Raw genomic sequence first — 15,886 nt, 5'->3', positions numbered from 1 at the left:
TTGATAAAAACTAGAAAATTATGCTCCTTGGTTTCGGTGACTTTGGCTTCCGTCATTCATACTCGCGAAACTGAGTTGAGAATGCTGTGCATGTTTTTAGCGTCCTCTATGCTGGATATTTGGTTTGGCCTACGCTAAAGGTGAACACATTTTGCTGCCTATCAACATTACCTGGAATTCGGGGCAGCGCCCAGCTAGTGCCGCTAAGCCTAATGGCCCATCACTTTGTCTTTTTCAGCCAATCGGTCATTCTCTTAATTTGTTCTGTCATGGATGATTTCAACTCGCCATTTTTTAATGTTCATAGCCATGCGTCCCGTGGTGCGAGCCTATGGAACTAGAAGCACTTGTCTTGGATTTCTGGTTATGTGATCAATGTCATTTATGAGGAAGCAGACCGTGTTAAAAAAAAAAAGCGCAGGGTTGAGCATCTTAGATATTTTTGACAAGGGACTGGTGCCTATACGCTATCTGAATAATCCAACACTGTAAATTTCAATTCAATTCCATTCCTTTTATTCCTTTTATTTTTCCTGAAGTCTAGAAGAGTTTCGACGCTGAAAGCTGTAAATCAAACGTTGAAATTTTTAAGAAAACAATTTAAATGCTGTGTCAACAAAACCTGATACAACATTTTAATGAAAACAATAGACTGATGCAAAATAGCAAGCGCTATATAATAATTACTTTGATTAGTTATTTAACGTAGCTACCCTTAGTTTGCATAAATAACAGAAATAACCCTACAATTCATTAGACACGCGTACTGTAATAAAATTGCCGAGTTATGCAGTCACTACTGAAGCACAAAGTTACATAAAAGGTAATCAAAAAATGAAAGTAGCAAACTTCACATCACTACTGTTTACTGGTTGGAAAGGTATTATCGCAACTGCCCAAATGAAATCAGTTCGGCACAGTGATACTGACTTAGTGCGTCTGGCAGGCTGCGCTGTAGCCAATAAAGCTCTTGGTTTGTGCGAAAACTAGGAGCAAGCCATACATGCGTATTGCGGGACGGTTGGAGTGTATTTTTTGGTGCCTGACTTGCGGCATTAACTAAGGATTGTTTGCGTTCAGTAGTGAAGTAGAAGGAAGGACGTAAAACATGGAAGTCGTAAACCAGGTGTTAAGGCTTAAGGTAACCAAGCTTCTAAAACACACGGACTGTCCTAGCCTCAGTGAACCAATTGACGGCTGTACAGAGCTGCATGCCTTATGCTGCTACATTTTTTTAGCTCTCTGAAGTTAATAGTTAGTAAAGACTAATCATCTGTCTTTTTAATAATTGGCTTGTCGAATAAAGAGTGAAATTCAGAAGTTAGAGGTTGTTAAAAAACACTTACCATCCTAGCCCAGTGGAACCACCTGGCGGCTGTCGAGAGCCGCGTGGCTTAGTCTGCCGTATTTTTTCGTTCTCTAAGATGAATAGTTAGTAAGGACTAATCAGCTCTCTTATTAATAATTGGCTTCACGAATAAAGAGTTAATTCATAAGTTGGAGATTGCCTTGAAAAAGTGCTGGCTGAAATGCTTGCACGGCTTCAAGAAAGATTAAACGGCTTTGAAAGAGGAGGACATGGGTTTTCCTTAATTTACAGAGGTTTAGAGCTTGAAGAGGAGCTTAGCTACTCCACTATACGATTGAGAAGAAAATCATGCGGCCTGGTAACCTTTGAGAAATGCGGCACCATTTACGAAGCATTATTTATTGGCCTTCAAAGAATGAAAAAAAAAATTAACATTACAGCTTCCATGACACAGCTGCGGGCGCATCTCTCGCTCAGTGCAGGAGCAAAGCCCCTTCGAGGAGAGCGCTTCAGAAACAGGCTTATATTATTCTCTGAGAGGCGTCTAAGAACACTGAAGCAGCACCATTATCCCGTAAGAGCTTTCGTATTCTGTGATATCTTTTAAGGCATGTGCAGGAAGTTACCTGACTTTAGTGGCACCTTAGTTACTACGGACAGTTTTATACAAAGGTTATGAAAGCAAGAATCCCAGCAGGGAGGCGGGGAAAATTAATTCTAAGTATTTTAATTTCATACAGAATATCAAGTTCGTATCCAGCATATTTAATATCTTGGTTTAAAGAGTAGTTTGCTGTTTGTCAGAAAGTTAACTTTTTTTTTCATTAACTTTAGGTTTATCTTACTCGGACCCAGCAAGGGGCTGTTGAAAGACTTCATGTGTTTTTAGTTAACTAATCTTCGCTGTGATTAGAGAGCAGTAAGGCGCATGAAAAATTTAGGTGCTTCGTTGATTGTAGCAATATCGGTAATGTGTGCAATAAAAAGTGCAGGTCTCACAACGCCCTCTTGAGGGACACGACATGGCATAAGCAGGGGACGATCGCACAGTGCCTGTACATACACATTGGCTTCTTCGATACTAAATTGGATTCTATCGGTTCTGTTAGCTTTTCGCATATATCACACGAGGATAGTTTGAAAGTTAATGCTAACGCACAGATCTCCTTATTAGTTACTGTCTATTGACGCACGACTAGTTGCGCTGTTGGATTCATGAAACCATTGCGTACATTTAGGACGGCATTAATAAGAAAATACCTTACTTTTTACCCCGGAAGCCGTTCACATAAACTTCTGTCGTTGGCCGAGGTGTCGGCAAGTTCATTGGATAAATTACAAACGTTGAGACTAGTCTTGCTAGGAAGTAGGTAGGCTAACTATTTTCAACACATATCGCTTATTGAAAAGAAAAACTGCCACATTCGTTGAGGGCACGATTCGGACCACAATACCATGAATACCACTGTGCTACATAAATGGCGCGCTTTATTTTGAACAAATTAAACAGTGAGTACCAGTTGCCAATCTTTGAAGCTTGTTTTGCCTTGAAGAGGCGGGGATAAAGCGGTACTGCGTTGCGCTTCTGCGGGAGCGCTGGACACTGAGACAGCAATAAAACTTAAGAAATGATACAGTAGAAAGAGAGTTGATCTAGAAACAATAATCACGTGATAACGACGAAGAAATCACTGTTTGATATATTAAGTCTGAAAAGTAAGAAATGCGATCAATTTCTGCAATATTTTCGGAGAAATTTATTCAGAACTTGCTGCTTGTTTTCTGTTCCTTTTGTTTAGTACGCCGAAAGGAAGGAAAGAACAAGATTCTTTAAGCTTGAAAAAAAATGTTGAGGCGGGAGATAAACTTTCAGGTGCCTGCACGTTTAAATTCACGTTTTGACTGTATGTCATGAAATGTATGCCAACTATTACTAATTCCTGCAGAGAGCCACGATAACACCACTGAAGCCCTTCATACCCACTCCACTGACACGGTCACAGTTATGTGAAGCCCTCGTACATTGGGGTAAAGTTAGGTAAAGCTGGTACACAATTAAACTTGCCCGCGGAACGCACATCCGGGCACCTGCGACGCCCTGGTAATGCCCTCCAGTGTCCTCCACTGTGCAGGGAGGGTCATGCCCCTCCTACCAGTGGCGCCACTGTGCGCTACAAACGCTTAGTCGTGGCGCACTATACACAGCTCCCACTTTAAACTCAGCGCCGCCTAGACTAGTATTCTCCGTAAGCTTCACACTAGGTTCTTTCTCACCCCAGCTCACCCGCGCCTCTTTCGCTTAGTCTGTCGCTCCTTGAAAGTCGTCTCTCTCTCTCTCTCTTAAACCACAAACAGTTTCATTAAAGTTCGTCTATTGTCACTCCCATTTCTAATAGTGGGTCAAAATTTGTAATGCATTTAAATCAGTCTTTATAAACAGTAAAATATATTTATTTCTAGAAACAAATTTTACGATGTTTACCTTCATCAAATTAGGTTGGAAAGCAGATGACCGCAGCCACTAGGTGATGGGAGTCCTTATACGCGCATAGGAAGCGGAAATAGCGTAGGTGCTCGAGCACATTGTGAAACTGACCATATATCACCTATGATCTGTCGCCATGACAGCATCGTAGAACGTAGCAACGGGCGGCCGCAACGTACCTGTAACATTACCTCTCCGTCTGAGCTTGACAACCATACATCTGTTTTCATTCAGACGTTTCAAGGCCGCAAAAGGGTGACGGAGAGACCGGTACTTTAAGAAAAGGAACAGTCTCGAAGGGCATGTCGTGAAAGTTTGTCTTTATTTTACGATAACAAATTGCGCACGATGACATTTCGGACAGACATGGATTTTTTTACGACGCTCAATATTTATTGCGACCCGACTCGAAAAGTTCAAGGGGGCGGAGGCGTCGCTTTGATTTTCCTGCGCTGTGAAATATCGTCAGGCTGTCAAAGCCGCACTGTGCCGAAATGAAAAAAGAAAGTTAAACTTTAACCGTTACGTCGAACTCCTGGCAGGCGACTACCTGGCCGCCGTTGATCAATTCACCCCGTAAATGTAAGCGTCCGTCCTGAAAATTAGAAAAGAGCGAGGGTCATATTAATTCCGGTGTCTTGGTCTGAGTTCATGGCAGTAAGAACAAATGTTTAATTGCACGGTCGTGACATTCAGGACTGAAAATTCATCATACCCGACAATTATGGACAAAAGGATTTCTCAACGAGAGATTATTTATTTATACAAGTGCCTCACAGGTTTTACACTTGAAACATTGTGTGAGGGGAGGGGTTACAATATTTAGCAGACAAAAGATGGTACAAAGTGGAAATAATAAAAGTAATCAATATTAAATACATTGGACTGCAAACAATTATTGCAACGTACTTGAAGAAAACCGTATTATATCGACACAGGAAAAAAAAACAGCAAACGAATAGCGGCACTGCATGGAGTTGACTACACGTACGAACACAATTTATGTACTATATCATGGATGCATAAAGGTGGTCAATTCGTTTTTGAACATTAATGGGTCACGTATGGTAGCAATGCAGTCCGGAAGACCATTCCAACACTTGATAGCACGTGGCAAAGCAGAAGAATTAAACGCGAATGTTCGGCCGAATAGACGTTGGAAGCTGAGATTATTATGTAGGTGACGTGAACGCAATTTGTTTTTCATATATTCCAAGATTTCTCTATAGCAACCAATATAAGCGCAGATCTCCTATCGGCAGGCTTAAATTTTTTTATACTAACATTGTTGCTACCGTCAAAAGCGTTCCCCATTGGTTTTCATTGACAGACTTAACTGCTCGATTTGAGGAGGTGTAAAAACTTAAAAAGAAAGATTTGCTGCATATCGCAAGAATGGACCATTACCTTCAATATTTCCACAATGGTAACTTGCATTTTTATAAGTCCAAAATTTTTGTCCGAGAACCTTACAGACGTTAACATCATCAGCGCTGCAGAAATCTTTTTCCAGGTGCTCAGTTCGTGAACATAGTAGTGTATACTGAGATTTTAGTAGGCAGGTGCAAACAGGTGTATCTTTTTTATGTGTTGAGCAAAAGCTTGACTTTCCAGCGTTAGGAATATTTACTTCCTAAGTTCGGACGTTACGCTGAGCGCACATCCCAGAAAAAGTTTACAGTTCTTCTTGCGTGATGTCTTTCTGAGCCGTGAGGTACGGGTCTCTGTGCTTTCATGTACTTAAATCAGGGTCTCATGACGCATATTCATTTAAACATATTCGGATCAGAATACGCAATTTCTATTAACATGAAAGTATTCCAGGGGTTGAACCACCTGGTACATGGAAGTTGTTTGGCAGTTGGGAGCAATTAGCGAATTAAGAGAAAGGTTGCTCAGAGCATTCGTGTTGCTTGAAAAATGATTGAAAAGATGACCACTTGAAAAGGGAGCCCGTTGAGCATTCCTTCCAATGACACTGCCAGAGCATGTGACAGCCTGACTGCTGTTTCCGCATGCCAATATCGAGTGGAACTAGGTAGTGTCGTTACTGCCCGCCGCTTTTGTGCCGGACCCCTTAAGCGCCATTTTCAGAGTAAGTTACAAATAAGAACGAGCTGAAAGCAAAGTATTACTTGAGCTACTGGCCATGGTTTTTTATATATTTTCTTGCCTGATTATCCTAGAAAGTTCGATATTTGCAGTTGTGTACTCGCTGAGTTTGACGTCCCTAGCTGTATTGACACTGTCCCCCTACCGTCATCCTTAAAGACCATCACGCCCGAGGTTTTGAAGAATCTATTAGCATTCTATGTTTGCTGCTTCCTTCCGGCACATTTTTAAGAGGAGCTTCAGTGCAGCTCGCTGTGGCTATGTGCAAAAAATATCCCTGCGCTTATTAGAAAGAAACAGCAATTACTAGCCCGTATTGACTCTTGTCTAAATTGGACTCAACTGTTGTAAAAATTATATTTTAGACAGTCTATAGGCTGTCTATATACTCTCTATAAAAAAATCTTAGAGAACAGCCTATACGCAATACGAATGCTATAGACAGTCTATAGACATTCTATCGATTTATGGCCAGACAATTTTATTATACTTTCGTCAATAGACAGTCGATAGACTATGAGTAGACAAACATAAATATATATAGGTAGGCAATAGAGTCTATGAGGAGTCTACAGACTGTCTAGAGACCATTTTTATAAGGAAAGTCTCCTCGAGAGAGCTCTAATCTGGAAGGCTTGCTCTTCTGGGCTTAGTGTCGCCTAATTGTTCAGGCTGACATCAGTACCATTTTTTTGGGGGGCCACAGGTGGATATTTTTGGTTACAAAATAGAGTTAAAACTCGTTAAAACCGAGCTAAAACCGAGTTAAAACCGAGCTTCCAAGGGGAATCGTCATTCCTTCGTTATATCCATTATTTCGCTACAAACCGTTTCATTATAACGATGCTAGACTCTATTGCGATTCCGCAGTAAGACACGGAGAGAAGGCAAACCTAAACATCAAAAAGATAGATTGAGCAGACAGGAGAAACGTGTTATCTCGGTGAAAGTTCTTCGTGCAACCGCCATTGTGAAAACAAAACCAAAAACCTGGCGGGCGATCATACAGTGTGATGCGGCAAATCTACTTTAGCGCTATTTGGACTCCATTTCCCTTTTACATCTATCAGCTTCCGATCGCATCTTTGCGTAGGCTTTTGCGTAGATGTATGGGTAGTTGGTGGGCTTCCCACAGTCCACGCCGTTTTCGGGAGCTCTGCTTCCACTGCTATCCCAGTAATAGGACATGTTCATAATCCACAGCCCTGTCTCAGTGCCTTTGGCGTCCGGCTGCCTGTTCCGAGGTCGCCGGAGATAATCCGGGCTGTGGCGGCCGCACATTGGGGGAGGCAAAATGTAAAAGACGTCCCAGTGCTGTGCGATTCGAGTGACTCCATGTAGTTGAAATCAATCTTCATATTATCCTCTACGGTGCCCTTTATATCCAGCGTGATGATTCTGTATGTGACACCCCGCTTATACCATCAAATGCACTCACCCCCATGACCATTCTAGCGATGGGTGGTATGTGCATGCCCGATGTTTTCTTGTACTCCTTGGCTGCAATGGGGCACTTGCCGTCCCAAGAGGCTGACAGAAATTTCTCCATTGGCGTGGTACCGCTGCACAGTCTGTAGACACTGTGGTGAAGAGAAGGAAGAAGGAAGGATTAAATGAAAAAAAGGAAGGAAGGAAGGAAGGAAGGAAGGAAGGAAGGAAAGAAGAGAGAATGAACGGGCGCCAGCAGCAATCAGTAGTGCAAATTCAACGACGGAAGCTACCAGCATAAGGCGTTGTTTGCTTGGTAACAAGTAAAATAAAAGAACCGACTCTGCCCTGAGACCCCGGCGCACGGTGAAGAATTTCTTGTTGTAGAAATTAATGATAATTTGGAGCTCTTCACTGCAGTGTCCCCCGAAACCTACATTGCCTCTTCCGCAAGAAAACAAAAACGATTATCTATTAAGGTTTAAATAATTGCTTGACCTGTGGACAGGATATCTTGATACTGCTTACTTGACACTAAATTCGCGTTGGGCATATCCAGCAAACTTTCTTGATTTTTGGGCAATCTCTAAGTTTACAGTGACAAAGGATGGGGATTGAATGGCAACAAGAAAAAACAAATCTTGCTGTTCCAAAAAAGGCCCATGGTTACAGAGGAAGGAGGCATTTTTTTAAAGATTAGATTTCACACAAGAGGAAGAGAGTATTAGTTCATATAGCGCAACCGGAATGCATTATTAACAGAAAATTGCGCAACTGCTTTTCATGCACGAACGTCCCTGTATGAAACTCCTTCTGTGAATCTTTCCCTGCTTGACAGGGGCTTTTGGAGGGCAGCTGGTGACGCAAAATAATTCATTCATGCGCAGTGGCTCATCTCTGTGCTTTACAAAATTTTATTCTTTCGGAAGCATGCGCTGAACCACTCATGCTTCTCTAGCCTTGGCGACAGCGAAAAAGAGTTCACCGACCAACAAACTCGGGTCAAGCGCCGCTGTTCAAACATTCCAGCCACTTCGCTGGTTTCGAGCTCCAGCCTTTTGTTTAGAAAACCTTCAAACACGGTGTTATGCGAGCCAAACGCACTTTGTTTACAATGTTTCTTTGCGCAATGGCTCACGAGGCTCTCGCGTCTGCAAAGCCGACAACACGATACGGCGCGTGCTGTTGGTTTGTCAAGTATTGTTTTCAAAGCGAGTGTTACAAACCAACGGCTATGCCTCTTTTAGCATTGAGTGAGTCACAGGTGACACATCTACTTCTTTCCTTCCTTATCTGAAACTTCATGCATCTTAGACGAGCTCAGCGAACGGGCTCAAGTGGAAGACACCCAACGACACGTTTATCTGTGTACGATGCCGTTTGCAGCCCTATCGAATCAAAGAAACGACTTATAAGTCAGTAATTTGTGCCAAGATTTGTAAACGTGCAGCAAACCCTGTTGATTTGGCCCGCAGCAAAAGTAATTGGCCCAGTATTGGAATTGTGTTGGTAATAGGCCGGTCCTGCAAAGGACCGTAGTGAAACCCAACAAAGTGTGTTGATGAAGGCCAATCCTACAAAGGACCAATGTGAAACACAATTTTGGAATGCGTTGGCAAACTCCGGTCCTACAAAGGTCGAGAGTGAAACCATTTATTTCCAATATTGGGCTACTGTTTGGGTGGTGCAATCAGAACACCATTCATGAAACTACAAATGGAGAGGGTGGTTGGCGAAATGTTTGAAAAACTGTGGAAGCGAAAGAAAATGTAACAGATTGTTTCTGATTAAGATCGAAATTTATTCATTCTGGCCGTCCTCGGTGGCTGAATAGACTCAATGCCTCCACTATCAGCAGGATCTGTCTATAGGTGCTGCGGACGATAAGTATAGAATAGAATCAGCAAAATAAATGGTAAATTGTGCGGTTCAACTGTGCCGGACGGAGAGTTGTTGACATTGTCGGTACTCTTACTTTACAGCTAGTGATTTACATCAATACTTGGCTGGAAACATAAACGTCTTTATACAGGGTGTTTCACCTAAGATTTTACATAATTTTCACAACAGGCTTCTTGAGTTAGAATAGCGCTTTTTTCGCCATAGCATTCTCAGAGGTGTATTACATCAGAATGGAGCTAAGGCATGCTAACTAGGAAGCCAGTTAATTAATATTGAATATTTAACTTATTAACTATTACTGTTAGGCTCCTTAATTACCGACAAGCGTGAAACCACGCTAAGTAATATCCATATCATTTTTTACGATTTAGAAAACGCTGTTACCTTTGGCGATGTGGTCGAACAAATTTTGGCTACATCGCGCCAAATTACAAGCACTTTCAAGAAGTTAGCAAGCAAAGCAACATCTTCAGTGCACGCAATTTGTCGAAATAGACACAATTTGTTATACCACAGTGCCGAGAGTAAGCTTGTTTTCGAAATCTTAAAACTGATATCGATATTGCTTACAGTGGGCTACAGCCTCTCAAAAGTTAAGGAACCTAACCATAATAGCTAAAAAGTTAACTATTCAATTTTAGTTAACCAGCCTGCTAGTTATCACATCTTGGCTTTATTCTCATGTACTACACCGCTGACAATGCTATGCTGAAAAAAGCGCTTTTGTAGCTGAAAAAGTGTATTTTTAAAAATTGTATAAAGCCTTCAGCGAAACGCTCTCTATAATACGACGCATGAAAAGACGCACAAATAACCAGAAGACAAGAACACGAATGCAATTGCTGGCGGCGCTTTTTGTCCTGTCTATTCGTTGCCTGTGTTCTGTCTTGACGGGCGCCGCGGCGCATGTCTTCCAAACCAGCCAAACGTTCTGCGGTATGGTATTAACCCCTTAGTGACTGGTAATAACCTGGCTCAGCTTGTAGCCTATATACCGATGTACTAACTGGGCCGGATGAAGTTGTTTTCTGTACCTACCCCACTAGCTAACTACGGTGAACAGATGCTATATGTGAATCTCTAATGTCACTTTCGAATATACTTGCTGATAACAGCCTTGATATCTCCTATAGCGTTGTAAAGCCGATTTACTGGGTTCTCTTAGTGTTTAACAGTGTTTTCGGCCCATTACATAATATATGCAGTATAATCTGCACATGAACTAACATCCTTTGTACCATGACTTCATGTCATTAGGTTAACATGCGTTTTGTGGAAGCTGTAGTAATACATTATGCGCAGCAGTTTCGTGCTTTTATTATCACTCCTGCATTGCAGACATTTGTTAGCTCTGTCTCCGAATGCTTTCTTCCTCTTGTGAATAACTTTTTGTTTTGTTATTGTAGTTTTATTATTTTAACTTCCTGTATTTATTCGCGTCCTAATTGTTTCTCTCTGCCTGAATATCATTTCATTTCCTGTTTATATTATTATCTCTGCTCAAGTCGTTCCTTTTTTTACATTGGTCCCAGAAGCCTCGTCGGAGGTTTTTCTTCCTTCGCTTCTTATTTTTTTTCGGTGAAATAACTGACTGATTGATTAATTATTTGCGATTATTTATTTGGTGGTCATTTGTGGCTTCTGATGTACTGAGTCACTGTCACAAATGAACGTTAACTTCACTGCCACAAATGAACACATATAACTTTTATTTCATTGGTGAGGATGCAGGCCTTTTATGGTGTCACATCTCCGCTACAATCCTTCTCTCGGGAGTAGGCCTGGTTATCCTCATGATTTCGCGGACACATATGGAGACATAATCTTCTTACATTATTACGCGACATATAAGAGCACCCCGTTGTTCTAGGCATTTTCTGCCTGGTTATATTTTCTGCACTGGGTAGATGATTTTTGAGATTGTACCGAAACTTCAGAGATGGATGTACTAATGATAACATACGCACACGAGTCGTAAAAAAAGTTATGCAAAATTTGATTCCCTCGCATGAAAATTGCTGTACTTGCAATTTATGTGTGCACTGTGTAATTCGCAATAAGTCAGTATGCATATTGTCACCGACAAACGGCTGAAGAAACAGACCAGGTTCTAATTAGACGAGGGGGGCGTGCAAGCCAGCAGGCAGCTCGAGCGAGGAAGAAGACGATCTTCGAGCACCTCGAGTGCCCAAGGCTTGGCAAGTCCCATCTTAAACAGTTCGGCCGCAGTACGGCGCCACTGATTGGTTCGGACGGTGGCAATATATATATCCCAGGACGTACGCAAATAAGGGGATGAAATTGAGCCTTTCTGCAAATATTTCATTCCGAGAACTTTTAAATGCGGATGGTAGCGCTTTCCTACCAGGATCCGGCGCCGAACCAGCACGCAATTTTCACTCCGTTCGACGTGAAGATAGTTAGGTTGAGCTTCGGGTCCGAGTTGATTTCCTTGTTAAAGACAACGGTGACGTCGATACTGAAAGTCTTGCCGACCTCCAAGTCGCGTCCTACGGCGCTCTTAATTTCCGCGTCCTTTGCATTCGGGTGATCTGCGAAGGAGAAAATATAGTGCTGTGAACTGCTAATTACAGCAGCCACAGGGAAGTGAATGGACAATTCACGCTACATTCACCTCATTGAGTGGGATTCATCAGGAGCGATTCAAGGCTTTATAGATATCCTTTGGAGGTAATGATATTTTCTAGATGCCTCAATTCTTAGCCAGCTGCCTCAAATTAAAAGAACTTGATTTCGTCAGCTGGTGGTTTTGTTTATTTATTTACAATTTTGTAAGTGTTGGTCAAATGTTTAGGGGAATCCCCCAAGGTGGCGTGGATTTGTAATAAGGGAGTAATCACTCATTGACATCCACCCTAGCGCAGCTATACGGCTACAAAGGAAAGCTATAGAGTTTTCTCAGAAACCTCGTACTTGAAGAAAAATTCATCCTGGTCCGGGATTCGAACCCGGGACGACCGCTTCACCTGAGCAGTCGCTCTACCAATTGAGCTCTACAAATTTCTTTAAGTACGAAGTTTCTAAGAAAGCTGTATAGCTTTCCTGTGTAGCCTTATGGCTGCGCTCGGTGGATGTCAATGAGTAATTACTACATTATGTCAATTTTGTAAGTATATCTCGGCATATTACAGGGTGATGAAAAACAATGCAGAAGAGGGCCATTTTTAAATCAGGCACAATTCCAAACACTCTTTCTCAGTTCTTTGAGCAAACAGCGGCGCATCTTGTTTGAAAGTTTTTCTTCGAAATAAATGTTCTCCGACAGCTTTCAGGCAACCCGAAAGTGAGGCCCAGACCTAGGGAAGAGTGCACAAGCCGTTAATCGGAATGATAAATTTGTTTTGTTTAAATTCCGCTACAGCTACTCTAGCATATGAAGCATAGAATTTGAAATGTCCACAGCCCAGTAAAATGCACATACGAAGAAAAGGTTGTTCCTTATCTCACCAACCCCTCCCTTTTTATTTCCAATCAAAAGCGTTTGTACTCAGTGTGGGCATATTACCTTCAGATCTAACTACCAACGAATGTAACCTGTAGTTGTTGCTGGTAGTATTTTCCGCTGTTTTTTCTTTAAGATCCTCGCTCAGGCAATCGAACCTGACTTCATGCAGGCTTTAAAGAAGTTGTGCATTGGCAATTTCGCTGCACAAATCATCGAACACGCCTCTTAGGCTTGCGATAAGGTGCCTGTTCCTTCGCCAAGTTTAGAACTCTCGAAAGCAGTGGAGCCTTAACACGCTATTCAGTAGACCTGCCAAGCACATAGAGAGACGTAAGAGCCTCATCGCCCCATCACAAGCTCGATCGTCTGTCAACCCTTAAAAATGGTCTATAGACTCTCTATAGACTTTTTATAGATTGTTGCTTTTCTATACATATTTAGTTTTGTCTTTTCATAGTTCATAGACTGCCTATACGATTTGTATTGCCGATAGATTACTCTATAGGATGTTTACAGAAAGTCTATATACTCTCTAAACAAATTTTACAATGGCAAGGCGCAATAACGCTAATGTGCTCGCCTTTACAAAAGTACTCAGACCGCAGGGCTCTCTTATGGGCAGAACACCTCGCACGGCATTCTCACTTTTCGGGATGCCATGGGAGTGAAGGGGACTTTTGTCTCTAATTCGTTCAGAGCTTTGAAGTGCTAGGGTTAACCCCTGAGCCCTCCTGCGCAGCCCAGAATTGAAACCCGGCTTCTGATAACCGCTGAAAAAGATACGGCGCTTTTGTATTTGCCGTACTGGTGTTTTAAAGCGCGTGTTTTTAGATCAAGAGCTAAAAACCTTTCCGGTGAGCGGCTAGTATGCTCTTACGCGCCAAATGCCTTGCGCACTTAAGTTCAAGCAAATTGATTTTCTTAATGTGTTAAAAAACTGAGTAGCGAGGCGCTTTCGCTTTCCGCCTCCACCTCAGAGGTGACGGCTGCGTCAGCCGAACTTAATTTCCCCGCAGAAAGTAGCAGAAGAAAGAGCCACCCCCCAACCAAACGAAGCGACCTAGAACGCCATTTCCAAATGTCCCTTTGGCGGGAGCTGTGGCTTTTTTCTGCGTTGTTAAAAGAAGCGCTACTGTTGAAGTCGAAAGTTTTCAGGCCACAAGGTTTGCTTTTCAGAAGCATAGTTGGATACTTACGGTACTTCTGAAGCTCCAAAAGTCCGTAGTGCTAACGACAATTGCTTTGCCTTCCCTCCTGAATTTCAGGCGGGCGCTAACTGCTCAACTACTACGCTCAATACGCAAACTCCATAGCCTGGAGCTTTTGGACCAGTGCTGCATATGATATAAAGGAGCAACTCACCTGCGCACGACCTAAACTCAATGTTCTGAGTGTCGCCCGACGCAAGCTTGACGAAGGTGCAGAGGACCAAAGCAATCCACATCCTTCCGAATTGCCGCCGCCTTGGGTCTCTTATGCTGCAAAGGCCCTCCAGTAAGTATTGCGCCGACGACGTCAGTCGGCGAAGTTCACTCGACTATCTGGCCTCACTGCTCGATATAGTCGCGGCACAGTCGCTGAAGAAATAAGCAGCCCAAAACTGTCTAGCTCCTGTATGGGGCGCACACGTCACTCGTCTTCATTTCGGGCGCGCTTCGGGCTGACACTTTACCTGGAACGCAAGCTTCATTGCAGATCATTCAAGCCACGCCAGCCAACAGCCTTGCTACGAGTGATTTCCTGTATTTCAGATGCATTTTTAGCCGTACATCGGGGGAAGCGTTTGACAGGAGCAGAAACACTAAAACACTCTTTCGAATCTTCCCCGCCGTGTGGTTCTATCTTGAAGCGCGTCGACTTGTATAGCAGGTCATCAATGCAGTAGCGTTTGGAACACACGGCAGTCATGACTAGCTCTAGCTGGTCTTCTGCAGCAGAGGAGTCATTCGTGTTGATCATGCAACTTTTCTTTGAACTTGTTCAGGGAGTGAGAAAGAGAAAGATTTACGAAAATGTCGTGAGGGGTGGCTTCGAAGAGGCGACAGCAGACGGCGCTCCAATCCTGTCGAGCTTCCCAAACCGTCATCACATTACAAAAAAAAAAAAAAAGTTAATGCACCGGCAAGCGGAAGAGGAGAAGAGAGGGTTTCCGAGAAGGAACGAGCGAGCGTACAAGAACGGAGTTTTGTGTCACGGGCGATAATGGGGCCCCTAAGTACTTCGCGTTAAGGTGCCTTCCCTTCGTTCTCCTCATGCTTGGCGAGAAATTTGGCGACGTAACGAATTACGAAACGCTCACGTCCTGGCGGCTAAGAAATGTATTGGGGTAGTTGTCGCTCGCGCCCGGAGTGGGTGGAATCGATGTACGTGTTTGCGCTCATTTAGACCTGCAGTATATTTTTTTTTCACTGACGCGTGCCATTTTAAAGTGCCACTCAACGGTGGTCTACAGCTGTCGTGAAGGCAGTTTTTGAGAGTGAAATTCACTCGTCGAACGGTGATCGCCGAAAGGATATGTTTGTTTGCTCTAGATTCAGAGCGCTTAGAGCAGCCGCATGCAATGGCGGACAGCTCAATCAGCACCCTTTTTTTAGGTTACAGGAAACCTAGCGAGAAATTTCGCTTTAAGCAGTGGATCTTTTCAAGGTTTCATGTTTTCATACAGGCTTTCCTAAAACTCTTGGTCCTCTAGGCCTGGACGTTATTATCGCTGCAAATTTTTACGCACTTGATGGGTTGATTTGTCCGGATGTCTCGCGATTGAGAGATGAGGTACAGAAATTTAAAGGAGCGCCTTCATTCAGTCGGTGCGTAAGAGCATATTTACAGGACGCATCGAGCGCTGGCTTTCCCGAGAAGAAACAGGAGAAAACATTTCGGAGCTTGTTACGTGTTTTAACATGTGATTTTCATATGATTTAATAAGGGGGGAAAGTTAAACAACTTTACATTACATAGAAGTTTAGAACATTCTTTTTCTTGGGAGTACACCAATTTTGGGTGCCACTTTCAGCACCTGTAAATTACTCTTTGCATATTGTCGTCGAAGAAATGAGTTGCCCTCTTTTCTACCTTGCCCTTATCACAGGCCAGTCAGTATAGTCGCGCTAGCAGCTCTTATTTGTTTTCTAGAACGAAAACTTAAATCTAGACGAAGGGGGGGGGGGGGGGTCTGAACGGCTCG

At 42.9% G+C, this 15,886-nt stretch overlaps 1 protein-coding gene across 1 annotated transcript; it reads right to left on the bottom strand.

Annotated features, from left to right (window-relative positions):
- Positions 1–4,290: 4,290 nt before the first annotated feature.
- On the bottom strand, positions 4,291–14,387 carry LOC149330389 (uncharacterized). The gene is made up of 4 exons (XM_089559836.1): positions 14,065–14,387; positions 11,602–11,788; positions 7,345–7,486; positions 4,291–4,389 (listed from the first exon to the last, which is right to left on the bottom strand). The coding sequence occupies exons 1-4, from the start codon at positions 14,144–14,146 to the stop codon at positions 4,303–4,305; spliced, it is 498 nt and encodes a 165-aa protein (XP_089415962.1). The 5' UTR covers positions 14,147–14,387; the 3' UTR covers positions 4,291–4,302.
- Positions 14,388–15,886: the final 1,499 nt, after the last annotated feature.

This window comes from Amblyomma mixtum, chromosome 9 (assembly GCF_055824585.1).
Source record: "Amblyomma mixtum isolate Tamu chromosome 9, ASM5582458v1, whole genome shotgun sequence".
NCBI classification, from domain to species: domain Eukaryota; kingdom Metazoa; phylum Arthropoda; class Arachnida; order Ixodida; family Ixodidae; genus Amblyomma; species Amblyomma mixtum.
The sequence above is the reverse complement of the archived record's forward strand: the minus strand, read 5'-3'. Positions and strand labels throughout refer to the sequence as shown.

Bases quoted from the DNA above. Each gene is read 5' to 3' on its own strand.
- LOC149330389 (XM_089559836.1), bottom strand. From the start codon at position 14,146: ATGTGGATTGCTTTGGTCCTCTGCACCTTCGTCAAGCTTGCGTCGGGC. The intron at 7,487-11,601 runs GTAGGAAAGCGC...TCTTCACCACAG, and splicing joins TGGTTCGGCGCCGGATCCTG to TGTCTACAGACTGTGCAGCG. The intron at 4,390-7,344 runs GTGAGTGCATTT...TCTAATTTTCAG, and splicing joins TCGCTAGAATGGTCATGGGG to GACGGACGCTTACATTTACG.